Source organism: Myxocyprinus asiaticus, chromosome 15, assembly GCF_019703515.2.
Source record: "Myxocyprinus asiaticus isolate MX2 ecotype Aquarium Trade chromosome 15, UBuf_Myxa_2, whole genome shotgun sequence".
Taxonomy (NCBI): Eukaryota; Metazoa; Chordata; class Actinopteri; order Cypriniformes; family Catostomidae; genus Myxocyprinus; species Myxocyprinus asiaticus.
Genome location: NC_059358.1, coordinates 2,081,930 through 2,103,673, shown reverse-complemented (window position 1 = coordinate 2,103,673; position 21,744 = coordinate 2,081,930). Strand labels below are relative to the sequence as shown.

General features: G+C 38.6%; 1 protein-coding gene across 3 annotated transcripts; it reads right to left on the bottom strand.

The window, feature by feature from the left end:
• Nucleotides 1-717: 717 nt before the first annotated feature.
• brd9 (bromodomain containing 9) lies at nucleotides 718-21,738 on the bottom strand. Of its 3 annotated transcripts, none has more exons than XM_051719224.1 (17): nucleotides 21,565-21,738; nucleotides 19,990-20,204; nucleotides 19,308-19,397; nucleotides 19,090-19,231; nucleotides 17,391-17,448; nucleotides 17,153-17,297; nucleotides 16,167-16,277; nucleotides 15,347-15,528; nucleotides 9,089-9,221; nucleotides 8,686-8,758; nucleotides 8,511-8,606; nucleotides 6,662-6,794; nucleotides 6,460-6,571; nucleotides 6,204-6,254; nucleotides 5,999-6,095; nucleotides 1,711-1,881; nucleotides 718-927 (listed from the first exon to the last, which is right to left on the bottom strand). In XM_051719224.1, the coding sequence occupies exons 1-17, from the start codon at nucleotides 21,614-21,616 to the stop codon at nucleotides 833-835; spliced, it is 1,956 nt and encodes a 651-aa protein (XP_051575184.1). In that variant the 5' UTR covers nucleotides 21,617-21,738; the 3' UTR covers nucleotides 718-832. The 3 variants fall into 3 exon arrangements, with proteins under 3 accessions (XP_051575184.1, XP_051575185.1, XP_051575186.1); XM_051719225.1 differs by having other exon boundaries at nucleotides 15,347-15,468; XM_051719226.1 differs by having other exon boundaries at nucleotides 15,347-15,465.
• Nucleotides 21,739-21,744: the final 6 nt, after the last annotated feature.

Here is a 21,744-nt window from a genome sequence, read left to right as displayed (position 1 = left end):
TAAGAAACTACTTGTGGAATATAAACTTCTGAAAAATGCACACCATTGTTTTACTCTGTAATTTGATATGGAATAGTTCACCAATGTGAAAGCAATAAAACTACAGATCATGGAAGTTATCTGGAGTGGCACGTTTGAACAGTAACCTAGTTACCACTAGAAAATGCAAAGCCAAATGCAAATGAGAGCTCTCTATGAATGCACATTTGACATGTTTTACACTACTGTAGATGCATGGGTCTTTCCTACTATACAGCATAATTTAATGTCCACATCATATATTGGATAAAATCTTTTTTAAAACAGGATGCGTGAAATAAACAACCGTATCAACTTTTAAAAGGAGAAGAAAACGCTTCCCATATCCTTTGTTGTTGATGACAAAGGCTGTGCGATCCAATCAGACTTGACAGTCACAAATTAATTTGTCACTTGGTAGAATCTAGCGAAATTAGACAGATGCCAACATGGACAGGTTGTTTGACATGACCTCATCCTCCAAAACAATGAACAAAACTATAAAGTAAAAGACAATACTACACAGACGACATTAAATACAGGTTCTGTCCCATTCGAATGCTCTCCAAACATACATGCACAACAAAAGCTTTATCAAAGATGTAAAAGTGTATACTTCCTAAAACTGACAAAGTGGAAATGAAAAGTGAACGTGCACTTTAAATGTGCATGTAGAAGAAAACTCAAACAACCAGAAAGAAAACGCAAACCAGACACAGAGCTTTTATTAAAAAACAGTAACATGTGATTCAATGAACTTGTCTAACAGCACATTATTATACAGCACAGACATAAGCTGATCTTCACATCATTATCAGCTGTTGGCAGTGGATCCAGGCTCTGGTGATTGCAAGAACTCATACGGGTCTTGAACCATCTCCTGTCCAACCCCCAGATGAGCTGGACTTCCTGATCACAACATATGAGCAAAAAGATGCATGAGAGAAATTTCACAAAAGGCTGAATGTCATTAAAACATGCCCAGGTCACATTTCAACCCAAAATGTCCCATTAAAGTTAGGGCTGGAAGATATACTGAATATTCAAAATATAATCACAATTTCTGCTTCATCGTTCGAGAGCATCGTTAGATTTCTTTTCTCATTTCTGTCAATCAGTTCAAACCTATCCATTTAAGTGAATGGCTTCAGAGCTCTGATCACATAATTTGTGAAAAAAAAAAAAAAAAAAAGAAGTGCTCATGGCAGATGTTTTAGAAAAACTAAATCTAGGTAAATACTTCTGAATGTTGCCATGTCTTGTTGTTTTGGTGCATATAAATGAAAATGATTCCATGTGTTCATTAAGTAAACAGTGCCGAAAACATGCCTTGATTATTTTAGCTAGATTTGTACTATATTTTACTTTTTACATTAAACATTTTGAAAATACTTGAAAAAATTGCTGTTTGGTTGAAATGATGGCTACCCTGTTTTGAAGATAATAACTAAATAAATAATTATTTAAAGCCATTTCAGAGCAAACACATAAATATTGAGATGAACATCATAAATTCGGGTGGGTGTGGCAATATTAATGACACAATTTGATTTGAAATTTGTGGTGACCTTGACATATTATGGACCAGTTTCATGAGATTCACCAAAATACTCTTCAGTACTGTAACATAAGTACATACATCCTTTTGAGCACTCGATGTCAATGTCTAGCACTAGAAAGATGATCGAATACCTAAATGGTGCTGGTCCCTCTCTGAACTGTTTGACAGGGAAGAGAGATTGGAGGACGGTCTGGATCCGACCCTGTCCACCGCTGCATCCTGGAACTCCTGCAAGAGTTTGGCTGTGTCGTCAAAGTGCTGATGGCCGTCGTCATGATCTGGCTCCTTCTTCACACATTTACCTACAGATGAGAAAAAACAAATAAGCAGTGAAAAACATCCTGTAACAACCAACAGAGTATATTAATGAGCCCCTTAGAGGACAAGGTGGGGTTTTATTTTTTTTTCTGAAATAGTTTTGTGTTCCCTCACAATATGTTTTGTGTTCTCTCGCAATAAGTTTTGCGTTCCCTCGCAATAAAGTTTTGAGTTCCCTCGCAATAAAGTTTTGAGTCCCCTCGCAATAAAGTTTTGTGTTCCCTCGCAATAGTTTGCGTTCCCTCGCAATAAAGTTTTGAGTTCCCTCACAATAAAGTTTTGAGTTCCCTCGCAATAAAGTTTTGAGTTCCCTCGCAATAAAGTTGTGTGTACCCTCTCAATAAAGTTTTGAGTTCCCTCGCAATAGTTTGCGTTCCCTCGCAATAAAGTTATGTGTTCCCTTGCAATAAAGTTTTGAGTTCCCTCGCAATAAAGTTGTGTGTTCCCTCGCAATAGGTTGCATTCCCTCGCGATAAAGTTGTGTTCCCTCGCAATAAATTTGTGTGTTCCCTCGCATTAAAGTTGTGTTCCCTCGCAATAAAGTTGTGTGTTCCCTCGCAATAAAGTTGTGTGTTCCCTCGCAATAGTTTGCGTTCCCTCGCAATAAAGTTGTGTGTTCCCTCCCAATAAAGTTTTGAGTTCCCTCGCAATAAAGTTTTGAGTTCCCTCGCAATAAAGTTTTGAGTTCCCTCGCAATAAAGTTGTGTGTTCCCTCGCAATAAAAATAAAGTTTTGAGTTCCCTCGCAATAAAGTTGTTGTTCCCTCGCAATAAAGTTTTGAGTTCCCTCGCAATAAAGTTTTGAGTTCCCTCGCAATAAAGTTGTGTGTTCCCTCCCAATAAAGTTTTGAGTTCCCTCGCAATAAAGTTTTGAGATCCCTCGCAATAAAGTTGTGTGTTCCCTCGCATTAAAGTTTTGAGTTCCCTCGCAATAAAGTTTTGAGTTCCCTCGCAATAAAGTTGTGTGTTCCCTCGCAATAAAGTTTGGAGTTCCCTCGCAATAAAGTTTTGAGATCCCTCGCAATAATGTTGTGTGTTCCCTCGCAATAAAGTTGTGTGTTCCCTCGCAATAAAGTTGTGTTCCCTCGCAATAAAGTTTGCGTTCCCTCGCAATAAAGTTGTGTGTTCCCTCGCAATAAAGTTTGGAGTTCCCTCGCAATAAAGTTTTGAGTCCCCTCGCAATAAAGTTTTGAGATCCCTCGCAATAAAGTTTTGAGTTCCCTCGCAATAAAGTTTTGAGTTCCCTCGCAATAAAGTTGTGTGTTCCCTCGCAATAAAGTTTTGAGTTCCCTCGCAATAAAGTTTTGAGTTCCCTCGCAATAAAGTTGTTGTTCCCTCGCAATAAAGTTTTGAGTCCCCTCGCGATAAAGTTTTGTGTTCCCTCGCAAAAGTTTGCGTTCCCTCGCAATAAAGTTTTGAGTTCCTTCGCAATAAAGTTTTGAGTTCCCTCGCAATAAAATTTTTAGTTCCCTCGCAATAAAGTTGTGTGTTCCCTCGCAATAAAGTTTTGAGTTCCCTCACAATAAAATCCTCGCAATAAAATTTTTAGTTCCCTCGCAATAAAGTTTTGAGTCCCCTCGCAATAAAGTTTTGTGTTCCCTCGCAATAAAGTTTTGAGTTCCCTCGCAATAAAGTTTTGAGTTCCCTCGCAATAAAATTGTGTGTACCCTCACAATAAAGTTTTGAGTTCCCTCGCAATAGTTTGCGTTCCCTCGCAATAAAGTTTTGAGTTCCCTCGCAATAAAGTTTTGTGTTCCCTCGCAATAAAGTTTGCGTTCCCTCGCAATAAAGTTTGGAGTTCCCTCGCAATAAAGTTTGGAGTTCCCTCGCAATAAAGTTTGGAGATCCCTCGCAATAAAGTTTTGAGTTCCCTCGCAATAAAGTTGTGTGTTCCCTCGCAATAAAGTTTTGAGTTCCCTCGCAATAAAGTTTTGAGTTCCCTCGCAATAAAGTTGTTGTTCCCTCGCAATAAAATTTTGAGTTCCCTCGCAAAAGTTTGAGTTCCCTCGCAATAAAGTTGTGTGTTCCCTCGCAATAAAGTTTTGAGTTCCTTCGCAATAAAGTTTTGAGTTCCCTCGCAATAAAATCCTCGCAATAAAATTTTTAGTTCCCTCGCAATAAAGTTGTGTGTTCCCTCGCAATAAAGTTTTGAGTTCCCTCGCAATAAAGTTTTGAGTTCCCTCACAATAAAGTTGTGTTCCCTCACAATAGTTTGCGTTCCCTCACAATAAAGTTTTGAGTTCCCTCGCAATAAAGTTTTGTGTTCCCTCACAATAAAGTTGTGTGTTCCCTCGCAATAAAGTTTTGTGTTCCCTCGCAATAAAGTTTTGAGTTCCCTCGCAATAAAGTTTTGAGTTCCCTCGCAATAGTTTGCGTTCCCTCGCAATAAAGTTTTGAGTTCCCTCGCAATAAAGTTTTGTGTTCCCTCGCAATAAAGTTTGCGTTCCCTCACAATAAAGTTGTGTGTTCCCTCGCAATAAAGTTTGGAGTTCCCTCGCAATAAAGTTTGGAGTTCCCTCGCAATAAAGTTTGGAGATCCCTCGCAATAAAGTTGTGTGTTCCCTCGCAATAAAGTTGTGTGTTCCCTCGCAATAAAGTTTTGAGTTCCCTCGCAATAAAGTTTTGAGTTCCCTCGCAATAAAGTTGTTGTTCCCTCGCAATAAAGTTTTGAGTCCCCTCGCAAAAGTTTGCGTTCCCTCACAATAAAGTTGTGTGTTCCCTCGCAATAAAGTTTTGAGTTCCTTCGCAATAAAGTTTTGAGTTCCCTCGCAATAAAATCCTCGCAATAAAATTTTTAGTTCCCTCGCAATAAAGTTGTGTGTTCCCTCCAAATAAAGTTTTGAGTTCCCTCGCAATAAAGTTTTGAGTTCCCTCACAATAAAATCCTCGCAATAAAATTTTTAGTTCCCTCGCAATAAAGTTTTGAGTTCCCTCACAATAAAGTTTTGAGTTCCCTCGCAATAAAGTTTTGAGTTCCCTCGCAATAGTTTGCGTTCCCTCACAATAAAGTTTTGAGTTCCCTCGCAATAAAGTTGTGTGTTCCCTCGCAATAAAGTTTTGTGTTCCCTCACAATAAAGTTGTGTGTTCCCTCGCAATAAAGTTTTGAGTTCCCTCGTAATAAAGTTTTGAGTTCCCTCGCAAAAGTTTGCGTTCCCTCGCAATAAAGTTTTGCGTTCCCTCGCAATAAAGTTGTGTGTACCCTCGCAATAAAGTTTTGAGTTCCCTCGCAATAGTTTGAGTTCCCTCGCAATAAAGTTTTGAGTTCCCTCGCAAAAGTTTGCGTTCCCTCGCAATAAAGTTGTGTGTTCCCTCGCAATAAAGTTGTGTGTTCCCTCGCAATAGTTTGCATTCCCTCGCGATAAAGTTGAGTTCCCTCGCAATAAAGTTGTGTGTTCCCTCGCAATAGTTTGTGTTCCCTCGCAATAAAGTTGTGTGTTCCCTCGCAACAGTTTGCGTTCCCTCGCAATAAAGTTTTGAGTTCCCTCGCAATAAAGTTTTGAGTTCCCTCGCAATAAAGTTGTGTGTTCCCTCGCAATAAAGTTGTGTGTTCCCTCGCAATAGTTTGCATTCCCTCGCGATAAAGTTGGGTTCCCTCGCAATAAATTTGTGTGTTCCCTCGCAATAAAGTTGTGTTCCCTCGCAATAAAGTTGTGTTTCCTCGCAATAAAGTTGTGTTCCCTCGCAATAATTTGCGTTCCCTCGCAATAAAGTTGTGTGTTCCCTCGCAATAAAGTTGTGTGTTCCCTCGCAATAAAGTTTTGAGTTCCCTCGCAATAGTTTGCGTTCCCTCGCAATTACTAAAATAATACTATGGTAAAACCATGATTAGCCTATTACAGTTAAAACCACGATTTTTGCCAAAAAACTATGGTTACTACTTGCTGATATTACTATAGTAAAACCAAGTTTCTGCCAAAAAACATGGTTTATTCATGTTACTATAGTAAAACTATGGTTAATTTATTGTGAGGAATGGAAAACTATTTCAGACCAAAAAAAAAAAAATCCCACTCTATCCTCTAAGAGGCTCCATAGAATGTAGGCATATTTAACTATAAAGTTTTGATGTGTAATATATGAGTTCACCACCAGAGAGTGTACCTAATGTATTGAGCAGATCTAAAGAAATGTCTGGGTAGCTCTTCATGGACATGAAATCCAGCACAGAGCCAGCTTCTAAACCACTTCCATCTGCTCCCTACAGAAACAGATACGTTTACAGGAGAAAAATGTCATTAATTGCTACTTAAAGGCATTCGACACTTTAGCACAAAAACATCTAAATGATTTCCAGCAGAAAACTTACCGGCATGTCACATAAACCAGACTTGGCATCATCAATCGGCATGTGCCTTTTCTGAAATACAAAAATAATTGACTAAAAAAGTTAATTTTATGCTTTGTGAAGCACAATATTGCTACATGCTGCTATACAAATAAAAAATTATTTTAATGCATGGTTGCTTGTATTGCTTTAGTATACTCCGATTATCAAGCACAAATCCCCAAGATGCATAAAAGCAGCTAGTCATAAGAACACATTTCTTTCAAATAAATTATACCTGTCTGATTTGTACGACTGCTTTTGAGTGATCGCCAGCTGTCATTTTATCCAACAGTTCATGAACGAGTCTCTTGGTGAAACTTCCACAACCCTTCACAAACTCCTGCAGACTAAAACACACAGAAAATCCCATCAACAACACAGTGTGATGAACAGCAATCCAGTTTAATGAGATGGGAAACCGGGTTTGGACTGAAGACCTGAGAGCGCACTGGATGCCAGTCTCATCTCCATAAGCGGAGTACAGTGTGTCCATCTCCTCTGGCATCAGGTCAGGATAAATGGAGTTGTTCTGAAGGGTTTGAGTGTTGTATGCACTGCTCAAGAACGTCACTGAAACAAAACAATAGGCAACATTTGTAGCACAGGAATTCTTTGATGTCAATGATGGACGCATGAAGAAATTAACTTGGGATGCTATTCATAACTTATCACTCTGATTCTACTAATTCTGGTTATTTAATAATTCCATTAGTATTGAGTATTGATGCTGACTACCACCCCTGGAGTCACGAGTTCGAATCCAGGGCATGCTGAGTGACTCCAACCAGGTCTCCTAAGCAACCAAATTGGCCCGGTTGCTAGGGAGGATGGAGTCACATGGGCTAACTTCCTCATGGTCACGATTAGTGGTTCTCGCTCTCAATGGGGCGTGTGGTAAGTTGTGCGTGGATCGCGGAGAGTAGCATGAGCCTCCACATGCTGTGAGTCTCCGCAGTGTCATGCACAACGAGTCACGTGATAAGATGCACGAATTGACGGTCTCAGAAGCAGAGGCAACTGAGACTTGTCCTCCGCCACCTGGATTGAGGTGAGTAACCGCGCCACCACGAGGACCTACTAAGCAGTGGAAATTGGGCATTCCAAATTGGGAGAAAAGGGGATGAAAAAAATAATAATAATTCCATTAATGAGTCTTTTAGTACTTTTAGCCCAATTCCCACCCAGACAGTTTGGTTCTAACTATGTTTGTGTTTTTAACACCATGCCAGCTTCTATTGCGGTTTTCATGGTGCAATGAACAAACAGTCAGTAATTACAATGATTTAAGTCTAGTTAAAGGCCAATTCACACTAAGAATTTTCTGAACAAGCTTTTGTGGTCCAAATATCTTTTTTTCTCTGGACTGTGATGAAAACTGACTGACCAATGAGATAAGATATTTTTTTGGTTTTTATTTATTTATTTTTTTTATTCCCTTTTCTCCCAATTTGTAATGCCCAATTCCTAATAATACTTAGTAGGTCCTCGTGGTGGCGCGGTTACTCACCTCAATCCAGGTGGTGGAGGACAAGTCTCAGTTGCCTCCGCTTCTGAGACCGTCAATCCGCGCATCTTATCACATGACTCGTTGTGCATGACATCGCGGAGACTCACAGCATGTGGAGGCTCACGCTACTCTCCACGATCCACGCACAACTTACCACACGCCCCATTGAGAGCGAGAACCACTAATCGCCACCACGAGGAGGTTACCCCATGTGACTCTACCCTCCCTAGCAACCGGGCCAATTTGGTTGCTTAGGAGACCTGGCTGGAGTCAGTCAGCACGCCCTGGATTCGAACTCATGACTCCAGGGGTGGTAGTCAGCGTCAATACTCACTGAGCTACCCAGGCCCCGATATAAGATTTTATTTTTTATTTTTCCAATCACAAACACAGGTGCTGTGCTCTTTTACTTGTCTCACACACAAAGACACTGAATTCAATGCAAATATGCAGTATATAAATTATATAGAAGCTGTAAACACATTCTTTTTAAGAATATTTACATAATGTGCTGAAGGCTTAAAGATCCACGCACCATAATAAATGTTTGTAGAACAGCGCCACCTACTGTATGGGGTGAAATTATTTTTCATTTTATTCGTTTCGTTTCCGGTGTGAATAGAACTTTCGTCGGCAGTTTGTCTGGCAAATTTGAGACGAATTTGGTGTGAATAGGCCTAAAGCCCAGACAGAATCTGCAGATTTTGTTTCATGCTTTCTTAGTGCTGATTTTCAAGTAAAAACCCAAAAGCAAGATTTGGCTCTAGAGTTTTTGTTACCTTTGTGTCTTCGGTCGTCTTTAAAGCCCAATGACGTGAGTCCAGGTATCAGCTTATTTGCCAACGAGCTCAAATCTACAGCATGAGTCTCTTCCTCTGTGAATAACCACTTGTTTATGATTAACATATCCTTCATATTCAATTAGTTTTAGATTTTAAAGTGTGATGACTGTACCCTCTGCTTCAGGATCCTGATTCACAACTGTGTATATCAGTGAACCTTCTGGGTCCTTTTTAAGGTAGCCAATCTACATACAACAAAGACACAAATGTGATAGTTTGGGATTATAAAATTATCTTAACTTTGCTATAAACATGTCTTTAAAATCAGCATTTATTTTACATAAGTTAAGAGTTATAATTAGGCCCAGACAGAATTCTTTTTTCACATTTTTTGCTCTCATTTTGGGGGAAAACTCATGTAAACATAAGGAGCTGAGAGTACTATATTCTTACCGATAGCTGCAAAAGCATCATCCGATTCTACAAAATATTCGATAAACAAACACACGAGGAGTGTGTAGAAATTGGTGAAGACTCGGTGTTGGCCTGGTTATAATGTCATAGTGTAACTTCACCTTAGAGTTTGGCATCAACCGGTTGATTCGATCCCGCGCTTCATCTGCCGCATGTTCTACCAGTGCCAATACGTGCTCCTCCGCCGTGCTGTCCGTCAAACTGCAAGCGTTGCCCTCCACTTCATATAGATCACTACACAATAAACACATCCGCTGAGTCACACAACCACAAAACATCTCCAGAAATGCCATGAAAATTAATTAATCATTTACTCATCCTCATGTCTTTCCAAACCTGTATGAACATCCAAAATGAACTTTTGAAGAATGTTCTGGCTACTGTTTTCCATTAAATCGAAGTCATTAGAGTGGTACGTTTTACTAGTGCACTACATTCAAAGTCTTCTGAAGTCATACAAAAGCTTTATGTGAGGGAGATCCCAAAATATAAGTCATTATTTATTGAAAATCTTGACATCTGCCCCAGCTCTTCATGGCGTGTTCAAAAACAACAACGTCGGATTTGTGAATGAACGATCCATTTGAGTGAGATATTTTCAATTAATCAAATCGATCCGGTTCACATAACTGGCCTGAATGTTTCATTCATGAATTAACAATCTCAATTCTCACTCCGCAATCTGCATTTTCCAATCGCTTAAGAACCAATGGAGTTTTGCCGTCAAATCTGGCGGTGGCATTTTAAATATGAATGCAATCACTTATGAGATCTGAGAGCTGCAGCAAAGGAGAAGACTTAAATTTCAGTGTGTTCTTCACACTAACCTAACACTAAATCAGTCAAATACTGTTGTGTGGACCATTTTAATGGTTAATTGTTTTTGTCAATATTTGTACTTGGCACCCAAGTCCTGTTTACCTTCATTTTATGGAAAAGAACGGCCAGGATATTCATTATAAATTCACTTTGTGTTCCACAGAAGAAAGTAGAGATGCAACGATACCACTTTTTCTCTACTGATCCGATTCTGATACCTGAACTGTCGATATCGGCCGATCTAGAATATAGAATATCTATACCTCACTGTGTGGAACTACATTTTACATTTATGCATTTGGCAGATGCTTTTATCCAAAGCGACTTTCAGTGCCCTTATTACAGGGACAATCCTCCTGGAGCAACCTGGAGTTAAGTGCCTTGCTCAAGGACACAATGGTGGTGGCTGTGGGGATTGAACCAGCAACCTTCTGATTGCCAGTTCAGTGCTTTAGTCCACTATGCCACCACCACTCCACCCTAATGTTGGTACTCTTTTATATTAAAATATGGAGAGAGAAAAACCTCACAAACCTCTAACTACATTATTTCAATATAAATGTGTAACCTGTTAAGAAAAACAGTATTGTTAACTAGTCAACTGGATAGCAGGAAAATGAATAGTAATTCCAATGAAAGTCTTCAGTAGAAAAGAAGTTTTCTTTGTAAATTTCAATCTGGACCTTTGTATCAGGATTCAGATTTCTTTTTTTATTCACTTTAGTTGCAATAGGATATAAGTCCACTTTTCTTAGTCAACTTAATATTATTGTAATTTGCAAACTAATAATAATAACAATAATTTATGAACTTCTAGAAATGCATATATATATATATATATATATATATATATATATATATATATATATATATATATTCAGTTTTAACTTTAAATCCATCTGGCTTTTATTTTGACGGTCGGAAAACTCCAGGCGAACCAAACTATTAAAGTGACTGTTCACCCATAAATGAAAATTCTCTCATTATTTACTCACCCTCATAATATCCCAGGTGTGCATGACTTACTTTCTTCTGCAGAACACATTTGAAGAGAAATAGAAAAACATCTTTGCTTAGTAGGTCATTAAAATGCAAGTGCTTTGAAGCTCCAAAAGTCATAGACAGTCAGCATAAACATCATCCATACGACTCCAGTGGTTAAATTAATGTCTTCTAAAGCAACACGACCACTTTTGGTGCGAAAAAGATCAACAATTAAGTACTTTTTACTATAATCCATCGCTTCCAGTAAGTCTCTCGTGTGACAAATTTGCATTGCCATGTTACGAACGTAATCTAATGTTCTTCTCTCGGAAATGCACAAACGCACCATTGTGAGTAAACAAACAGATACAAATACAGATCTAAACCAAAACCAAAGAAGCATCTGTACAGTGTTCCTCCTACTTACTTGTAAACAGCACTGCTCTTTCGGCTGTCGCACGTGCGTCAAATCTCGTGTGAACATGCCAACACGATTACATCAAAGGCGCATACCGCTGCTGACCGGAAGCGATGATTTATAGCTAAAAAATACTTAGAGATTGATCTTTTTCACACCAAAAGTGATCATGTTGCTTTAGAAGACATTAGTTTAAGTGCTGGATTCGTATGGATGACGTTTATACTGACTGTATGTGATTTTTGGAGCTTCAAAAGTCTGGTAACCATCCATTTGCATTAGAACATTCCAATTTTAGAGGGGGAAAAATTCACCGATTACCGATATGGTGGCCTATAAAGTAAATTTTTGAGCTGGAATGAAAACAGACCTTTTCTATGTGGATTTTTCACTGATTTTGCACTAATATGACTATGCAAATGTACTCAGAAGGCTGATTTCTTAAATATTTTTATCAAAGAATATTTGACATTATTATTATACATTGTCAACAAATTCTAGAAATGAACACTGAGAAAATAAAGAATAAATAAAAATAAATAGCTTAATAAACATCAGTACTGTATGTTTAGTATCAGTCAAATGCTGACCATTAAAATAAAGAATAAATAAAAATAAAATAAATAGTTAAATAAACATCAGTACTGTTTAGTATCAGTCAAATGCTGACCATTAAAATAAAGAATAAATAAAAATAAAATAAATAGTTAAATAAACATCAGTACTGTTTAGTATCAGTCAAATGCTGACCATTAAAATAAAGAATAAATAAAAATACAATAAATAGCTAAATAAACATCAGTACTGTTTAGTATCAGTCAAATGCTGACCATTAAAATAAAGAATAAATAAAAAAAAAACAAAATAGATAAATAAACATCAGTACTGTTTAGTATCAGTCAAATGCTGACCATTAAAATAAAGAATAAATAAAAATAAAATAAATAGTTAAATAAACATCAGTACTGTTTAGTATCAGTCAAATGCTGACCATTAAAATAAAGAATAAATAAAACTAAAATAAATAGCTAAATAAACATCAGTACTGTATGTTTAGTATCAGTCAAATGCTGACCATTAAAATAAAGAATAAATAAAAATACAATAAATAGCTAAATAAACATCAGTACTGTTTAGTATCAGTCAAATGCTGACCATTAAAATAAAGAATAAATAAAAATACAATAAATAGCTACATAAACATCAGTACTGTTTAGTATCAGTCAAATGCTGACTATATTAATACTGCCTGTCAATAAGGGTCAGGTTCTAAAAGAAGAAGCATTTACACCTGCCGAGTCAAGAGATAAACAGCGGCAGCGGTGTTACACTGTATTCTGCTATACAAGTTCAGGGGAAACTTTCAACGGTGGAAAACCAGACTTTTAAATATTACATTTTAGAAATGCAATGACTGGAATTGTTCGGTTGAAGGGGGTACCAAACTGTGAATCCTGAACAAAACAGTTTGGTGAATACATGTTTACACATAAACTTCCACTCTGCTGAAAAGGTATGAAAGTAGCTAGTTAGCTATAACTAGTTGCCACGGAGAGTAAAAGATGGACATTATTTAATTTCCAGCATTGCGTCTCACCAGCTAGGTAACAAAGTAGCGTGAAATCAACACTCAACAGACACAATCCACCACCGCACCGTTGTCTGCTGAGCTGCAAAAAGATGCTCTGATGTTTATCTTTCAGTCTGCTACATTACTGACTGCACTGACAAACTATAGCTGGCTAACAGCAAACAGATGTGATAAACATAAATGACGGCTGTCAGGGACAGGGTTAATGTTATATTAGTTATATTGAAAAGGGAAAATTACGGGGTCATTGTTTATTAACTTTCCAGTATGTATTTCACAAACTAGTTAGCAAATTACCGAGAAGACACCGCTTAAGTCCGCCCTGTCTGCAGAGCCACCGTCAGCTCAGAGTCAGCTCTGTAAACAATGGAGTCAGAGTGTGCTCTGCTGGAAAAACTACGCTATGACACCAATTCTAAAGCATTGTTTTCTAGGGCACTAATTTGCATTTTAAGGACCTACTGAGCTGAGATATTTTTCTGTTTTTCTTCAAATGTGTTCAGCTAAAGAAGAAAGACCTACACACCTGGGATATCATGAGGGTGAGTAAATTATGAGAGAATTGTCATTTTTGGGTGAACTATTAAGCATCTACATCAGAGATGTTGTTTGTGTGTAGCACTCTGAGAGCTGAAAACAGCAGCGCATCATCACGTGCCCAGCGCAAGCTATGAGTGTGTCAATAGAGCAGCGTGGATTCACTGAAACACGGGGAGCATGTAAACTACATATTTACTTATTAAATTCATCCTTTTGCGATTACTAAGCTATTCTACAGTATGTCTTCAAGAGACTTTAAATAAAATGGCATATGTCATTTGGACTACTATACACCATTTCAAGGACTGTTTGTTGGTGATGTCACTGTTTCATGAACATTTCCTGCTTGTCAAAACAGAGACTATTTAGCAGAGACGGGCCACTTTGATTAAAATGAATGGGATAAATTGGAATGCCCAACGGCAGCCAATCACCTTTTAGATACAGAAATTGCCTGTCAATCAACTCCAGAACATGCATGTGCATTAGCTATACAAGACGGTATAATTGTGTTTTTAGCGTAATCTGAGGTAAAGAAACACAATTTATTATACCAGTTGACACGCCCTTCCTGTGGATCATCGTCGCCCCGCCTTGCATGATGGGGCTCGCATGATCCCAATGAAGAGCCTCATCACCACTGCCTTTAAACACCGAACGCACCTCTCCTCTGGAGACCGGTCTAGAGACCTGCTGGTGTCTTTACAAGTCAAGGAACGGAGCGGGGAGGGTCCGGTGCGAGTTAGATGCGTCGCCGGACCCACACACCGGAACCCCGGTGCGAGTTGGAGGCCGACAGGCCAGGATGCCAGGCCACTATTCCCCTCAAGTGCAGAGGCCCAAGAAAGCCGCACAGTGTTTTGAAATATGTTCTTTCATCGTAATCTTGACCGACCGTTTTGGAGATTTCAGTCTTTCCCCATTCAAGTATATACGAGCTGCACTTTCATGCCGCTTGTTTACACAGAATGATAGTTGCCAAAACTGACCAAGAACATTCCAAAAACAGCCGCCGAGTGGTCTGAATTACCTTGAAAAAAGAGACTTTGTTGAAAGTATCCGGAAATACGCCTGGACCGTTCTAATTCCTTTGTTTTTGTTTACATTCTTGAAATGGTCTATAATGGTGCTTTTATGGTTCTTTTATGTTGTTTTATTGGAGCTTGACAGTAATGATCATAACTAACACAGAATCGGATTTGGATCGAGCTCGTTGGAACAATATTCTATCTGGTTAAAAATGTCAGTATCGGAGCCGTTACTGAGCCATTACTGATTGAGGTATCAGATTGGTGTATCCCTAAAAGAAAGAAAGCCATACAGGTTTGGAACCACATGAGGGTGAGTATATAATAACAGAATTTACATTTTTGGGTAAACTATTCCTTAAAGGAATATTCTGGGCTCAATACATGTTAAGCTCAATCGACAGCATTTGTGGCATAATGTTGATTACCACAAAATTAATTTTGACTCTTCCCTACTACAAAAAATCAGTCACTTACAATGGAAGTCAATGGAGCCCATTTTTGAACATTAAAATATTCACTGTTTCAAAAGTATAGCTACAAGACGTAAACAATTTGTGTGTTAACATGATTTTAGTGATGAAATCATGTACTAACCTTTTCTGTGTTATAGCCAATTTTACAACTTTGTTGCCATGATGATGCAATGTCAACAAACACTAAAATCCTAAAATTACTGTAAAAATGACAATTTTAACAATTTTACAGTTCAAATAATACATTTAACAGAAGAATTTATGTAAGTGATTTTCTAAAATTATAAACTTCATTTCTGCCTTTAAACCCTCCAAAAATTGACCCCATTGACTTCCATTGTGAGTGCCTCAATTTTTGCTTTCTTTAAAGACAAGGTGGGACGAATATTGATTTTTGTGGTAATCAATATTATGCCACAAATGTTGTCAATTGAGCTTAACTTGTATTGAACCCGGAATATTCCTTTAAAAGCAAAGTAAAGTCTGTGCCGCCTGTGCTTTACCTGATGATGGGCTCTTTGGCTGGTTGCTTTTTTGATTTTTTTGGATATTCGGTGTGGATGGGCATGATCTCAGGCACAGGTTCCTCAGGGGCGATGTCATCATCTCCCAGTATGGCAGCCTGCTGAGAGAAATCCATGTCCTGCATGAAAGACATGCTGCGCTTCAAAGCTAACAGCCGATCCTGTGAACATAGCACAAATACAGCAACACAGCACCCATTTACTCCTCCTGCGGGAGGCCTGAGGAATGCCATGGAGATGGGAGGGTGAGGAATGACCAGTATGGTATGGACTGGCAAAAACAGCAGGACTTGATGGCTTTTTTTTTTTTACCCACAGAGCACTGGAGCCAAATTGATCATGTCATGTCATCAAAACAATTTCACTAATGAAATTAGATAAACAGTGGGACCTTAAAGTCTGCACTGAAAATCTGGGATTTATTTTTCTCAATTAAACTCAAGTTTTAATATTTAGAGAAACTTCAAACAAATAAAAGTTATGACGTAAAATCAAGAACAAACTTTTAAGAATCTGCACTATTTCCTAGCTCATGCCGAGTGCATGCTGCTATTAAAGAAAAAGGGGGACATACCAATTACAGAAAATAAATGCAAAAATGGAAGCATTTTTAGACATCACCATCACCGTTAGTACCCTAACTTTACACTTGTATTCCGTTTATTAGAATCGTACTCGTTACTTAACTGTGCGCATTAGAAGGGCATTTGAACTGTATGAGCATGATGGCACGGATGGACTGGATGATAAACATCAAAGGCAAACAGTTCGCAATAAGAAACTGCAATTATCATGTTACTTTGCTCATCATTTTGAAGCCTGTGTGGAGGAGTTTCTTTGCAGCCTTGTAGTAAACCGTCTCTGGTCGGTTATAAACCATGGCGTTGTCACACATCAGCTTGAAGTCTGCCTGGAGATGTTAGAGACACACATTTTCATATCAGACTGAATGTTTTATTTATAGTTGTTAATCATAAATTAGAAAGTACAGCATGCAACATATTTTAAAGACCCTATGAAACCAAAATTGGAGTCTTGTGGCATTTTGTTCAAAGTAGCAAATCATGATTCATGGTTGTGACGTAACCTAAAGTCTATTAGCTAAAAACGGGGATGAGCCCTTTTCAACTTCCTGTTTCAAAACTGTGCTCACCAACAACAATACACAGCACAAATGCAACTGTTCAACACCTATTGATCATTATAAAGTAGGAAAGGCTTCACTAAACAGACACGTCTTAAGACAGGTTTTAAACATGTTTACAGAGGTTGAGGATCTAATAGATAGTGGTATTCCATTCCACAACTTTGGGGCAGTGACTGAGAATGTGCAATCTCCTTTATCCTTTAAGCATGACTGGGTAATATCAAGGAGCAGCTGGTTATTAGATCTAAGCGATCTCTGGGAGTGGTGGAAATTAATAAGCTCAGAAATATATTCTGGTGCCAGTCCATGTAGAGCTTTAAAAACATATAGCAACACCTTATACTGTGTTCTATATACTGAATAGGTAGCCAGTGCAGAGATGCCAGAATAGGAGATATATGATCCCTCTTTCTTGTATTCGTCAGCAGTCTTGCTGCAGCATTCTGCACCCTTAAGCGAGGACTGACTTACACCCAGATATAACGCATTACAATAGTCAAGATGTGATGAAATAAAGGCATGGATTACTTTATCCAGCTCATTAAATGATAAGACAGATTTGAGTTTAGCGATATTTCTCAGTTGAAAGAAACTATTTAACTGTTTGGCAAACTTTAGGTCTGTGTCATGAGCAATACCTTGAATTCTGTGATTGTTTTGTATTCGTTTGCGGCGATTTTGTCCTTCATTGTGCTGAAGTCCATGGGATGTTTTATTATAGTGGAGTAGCCCGGTGCGATGGCGTCTGTTACAGGGAAAGCGAAGAATCCGTGTTGATCTTTCCTGTTGAGAAACAAACGTTGGCCTCATATAATTCAGGTTGGACGAAAGGTGAAAAGTTTAAAATCACAATCATCTGCTTTCACAACGTCTCACCTCTGTAGCAGACGCAGGAAATGCTCCAAAAGCTGCTGGCGAGGGGTGGATTCATTTTCTAGGAAAAGCAAAGAGGTGAAAAGGTGTTAATTTGGCAACAAATAAAAATAAATACTTTGGAGGAAAAAAGAGAACCAATAAAAACAAAAACCTATATGAACCCATATTTTGATTCTGCCAGTGTTGTGCATCATTCAGAAAATACATTTGAATTGAGGTTGCAGACAGGGTGTGTTTCAGTCATTTGAATTTAAGGAAATAAAATTAAAATGGAACAAAATCATATCAGCTTTGTGTGTAGATTTGATAACATGTCAGTTTTAGTATGAATTACCCATAAAGTTCAATATATTGTTTTATAAAGTTATCTGAATCAGTTTGTTATGCTGGCAAATTAAAATATGTTCTCATGGCTATGTTTATCATTGTGACAAAATAAGTCTAACCAGTGCAGTTGAAAAAAGATATTCCAAATCAGGTCTTTTGTTAGTCCCTCTGACTTGTTTATGCTCTATAGGTGACAGGAGCTGCGTCCGAAATCGCTCACTTGTTCACTCAATCACTATTTCTATATAGTGGATGTCTGTGAGTGCCCTATATCAGGCAAGAAGTGAACGAAATGAGTGAGTGAATTTGGATGCTGACTAATACACAGAGCGCTGGAGATGACGCAGAAACAACTTCGTCACATATGTACTATTATCTACATGTAGGGTAATAAATATCATAACAACAACAATAATAATACTTGTTATTCTCATAAAATGGTATATACAATAAATCATTGTTTGTCATGTTTAACACATTAATATACATTTAATACTGCTTAAAAATGCCAACAAGAATAAAAACATTTGTAAAAGCGTACATTATCGTATTTATTTTTTTTACCATCTTGACAATCTCCCATGCAAACGTATTTCTGAGTGCAAAGAAGAGATGACATGTGCGCATAGCGCCCTCATGCGACTGTTATACAGTATTGAAGTTATTAATAACCACATCCATTGATTATTAGACAGATACGTACATGTGATAACCGAATATTTGAATCATTTCCACTGTGCGCAGTCTTCTGAGTGAACAATAATATCACCTCAGTGAATTACTGAAGAAAGAAATCACCTTTATTACATTTAAACGGCAAAATAAAAAAATAACCATATCAAATATTTCATCTATATAAATAAATAATAAATTGTTCAGTTGATCTGTATATTTTTGGATCGCTGTATTTTATTCTGTTATGTAAATCAAGTTTTGATATGTCAAAAAGTAAAACACTGTAACAGCTGTAAACTGGCATCTCGCGCTCTCTCTCTCCCTGCATGTCAGTCCTCCCTGCGTTGGATTATGGGAAAGATAACGTCGGCGACAGTACATTGGCTGCACGCTCTAAATCAGAATGCATTGTGGGTAAGAATGAGTGAACAAATGTAGGGGATGAATTTGGACTCCCAAAATAGTACACTATATAGAGTAGTGGATAGGGGGCGATTACGGACACAGCAAGGGTTTTTTCATAATAGCTAATTTCTTCTTCATAATTAACCAAAATGAATGATTAATGAATAATAGATTTATTGCAAAAACTGGTTAAATTCTTTCAACTGTAATTCAATAAAATTTCAATCCAAAGTCACACTCATGCACTGAAAGTGATCCAATGCTTAAATTCTGCATTTCGGCACTGTTGTACCTTGCTGAGTTCGACAGGCTCGTACGGGCCGATCCGCCTGCTGCACCACCTCCACTTTCACTTTCACTCCAGGATGAAACTCGTCGGCTTCAGGTTCAGATTCAAATTTCTCCCTCTTCCTCTTCCTGTCCTCTACAACCACCTGATGCATAAGAGTTCCTTCAGTAAAAGCATTTACCTGACATCAATATAATTAAACAGGTCATCAGTGTCGTTACCTCCACAGGCTTCGGCAGGGTGAAAGGCTCCCCTGGCACATCAGCAGCATTCTCTGACTGATCGCGCTCACGTTTCTTCCTCTTTTCCTCCTGAATGAAATCAACAGAGCAGTAAGAAGAACGGTAAACAATAAGCTCAAGACACAAAACTTTGATATTAGCTTGACAAAGCCTTGCCTGAAAGCTTAAAATAGCTTTAAAATCTTGAATTTTGAAAGTTATTTGGCCTTACAGATAACTTGAGTTAAGTGAGTGTTTTGGGTTGTTGATAGGTGGCTGATTATGTGTTCTGAGTGGTTGCCAGGGTGTTGCTAGGGCGGCTGAGAAGGGTTTCTGAGACGTTCCTTGGTAGTTGCTTGAGTGTTTTGGGTGGCTGCTAGAGCAATGCAATGTGGTTTATACATTCAATGAGCTCAATGGCATTTGATCATCAGACACAGGAAAACCGTTAGTCTGATCTGTTAGGAAAGATAATGGAAACAAAATCAGAACAGGCTGAAGGTCTGTGCAGAGTTTGGTGGGCAGAGCTTAAAATCTCCAGGACGAATAGTCAAAAGAGAGTTGGAGGTTTTAAAAATTTGAACCCAGGTTTGTACAAAAACAGTGTGTTTTGGTTTTGTCAAGTCAACATAATTCTCCTAACAATTTTGTAAGCATATAAAGTGTTGCTCCGTTCACTCACCTTCTTCCTCCTCCTCTCATCATCATCTACATACTTTTCCTTCTCAGATTTCTTCTTCTTCTTCTTTTTCTTTTCTTTGTGGCGCTCCCACTCATGGTCCGAGCGTTCATCATAGTAACTGGAGTCATGTCCGGAGCCCGACAGCTCGGTCACTTCACTGCCGCCCACCTTGAGCACCAGCTTTAGGGGCTTCTCTAATGGTTTGTCCTCATAATCTGTCAAAAGACACACAAAACCATCAAGAGTTATTCCGCAATTGAAGAAGATTCCAGTATTATTAAAACAACAATAGAATAGCTTGACCATTCACAATTCAATACGCAAATGACAAACATGAATACAGTTATGCCTCGCAAACATTGCAAATATAATATAATGTAATATAATATAATCTATGTTCCCACAGGATGAGGGCTGGTGGATATTGTTCAAGGGATACAGCTGTGCAAAATACAAAACAATGCAGATTGTAGTGTAACAGTAGCCAGCTGGTAGGTAGCTGTGCAGTGTGTAAACCTCCCTCCCCTGGCCTCAAGAGGCGCTCTAGTGACTGACACACTAGTCCGCCTCCCATGCCAGAGACCCCGCAGGACCAGTTACAGTGGTGCCGTGACCCGGTTGGGAGTGCGGTTTAGGGGGGTGAGTGTAATGGTAGCCAGCTGGTAGGTAGCTGGTAGGTAGTGTGTAAACCTCATTTTTCTGTAGTTTGCTTGTCTCATGATTTGTTTTATTGTAACCTGCTCTGAGCGGGATTTGAACCGGGGTCTCTGGCATGGGAGGCAGGCAAGTGTGTCAGTTGCTAGTGTGCCTCTTCAGGCCAGGGGAGTGATGTTTACACACTGCACAGCTACCTACAAGCTGGCTACGTTACACTCACCCTCACTAAACCACACTCCCATCCGGGTCACGGCACCACTGTAGCCGATCCTGCTCGACCTGCTCCGAGTGGGATTCGAACCGAAGTCTCCGGCATGGGTGGCGAGCTAGTGCGTCAGCCCGCCTCCCATGCCGGAGCCACCGGTTCGAATCCCGCTACACTAGCAACATGAGACAAGCAAACTACAGAAAAATGTATTGAAAATAAACAATGTAGACTGCAAACACAGACCAGACAAAAGTTAATAATGCTTTCCACCTCCTTATTAAACCATGTATTATCACAAGACTATTTCAGATCATGTACATTTCTTGGGAGTTATGAGAATAATATTTTCCTGGAACTATGGAAAATACAAAGCATCATTAAATCAAACCCTCTATCTAGTGTTAATACTAAAAGACAACAAAACACCCACTGTCAGAACTGCTTTAAACTACAGCAGTAAAAAACAGAAAGACAGATGAAATCAAAACACATGAATGTTCCCCCAGATGTGTCTTTTCAGCGCTGTGAAGGGATCATACAAATGAAAAACATCTATTGAAGTGTTTTTGTATGAATAAAACACATAGATCACAACGTATATTTCATTCCTCATTTAAAACAACAACAACAAAAAAAAAAAAACACTTACTAAACACTCAGAATTAAAAAAAAAAAAAAGATTCCCCACACGCATTTTCCACAACACTCACCTCCTTCAACCGTTCTCCATTCGGGTCTGTGTTTCTTGTGTTTCTTCCCCATTGGTTGTATTTATTTGTGTGTTAAATCCGTTTGTTTTTGTTTAGAGATATTTGCGTGTTTCTGTTAAATGGTCTCTCTTCTGTCAGTCCAGCAACAACATTAGCGGCTAACGTCAGCTTCCGGCGCCA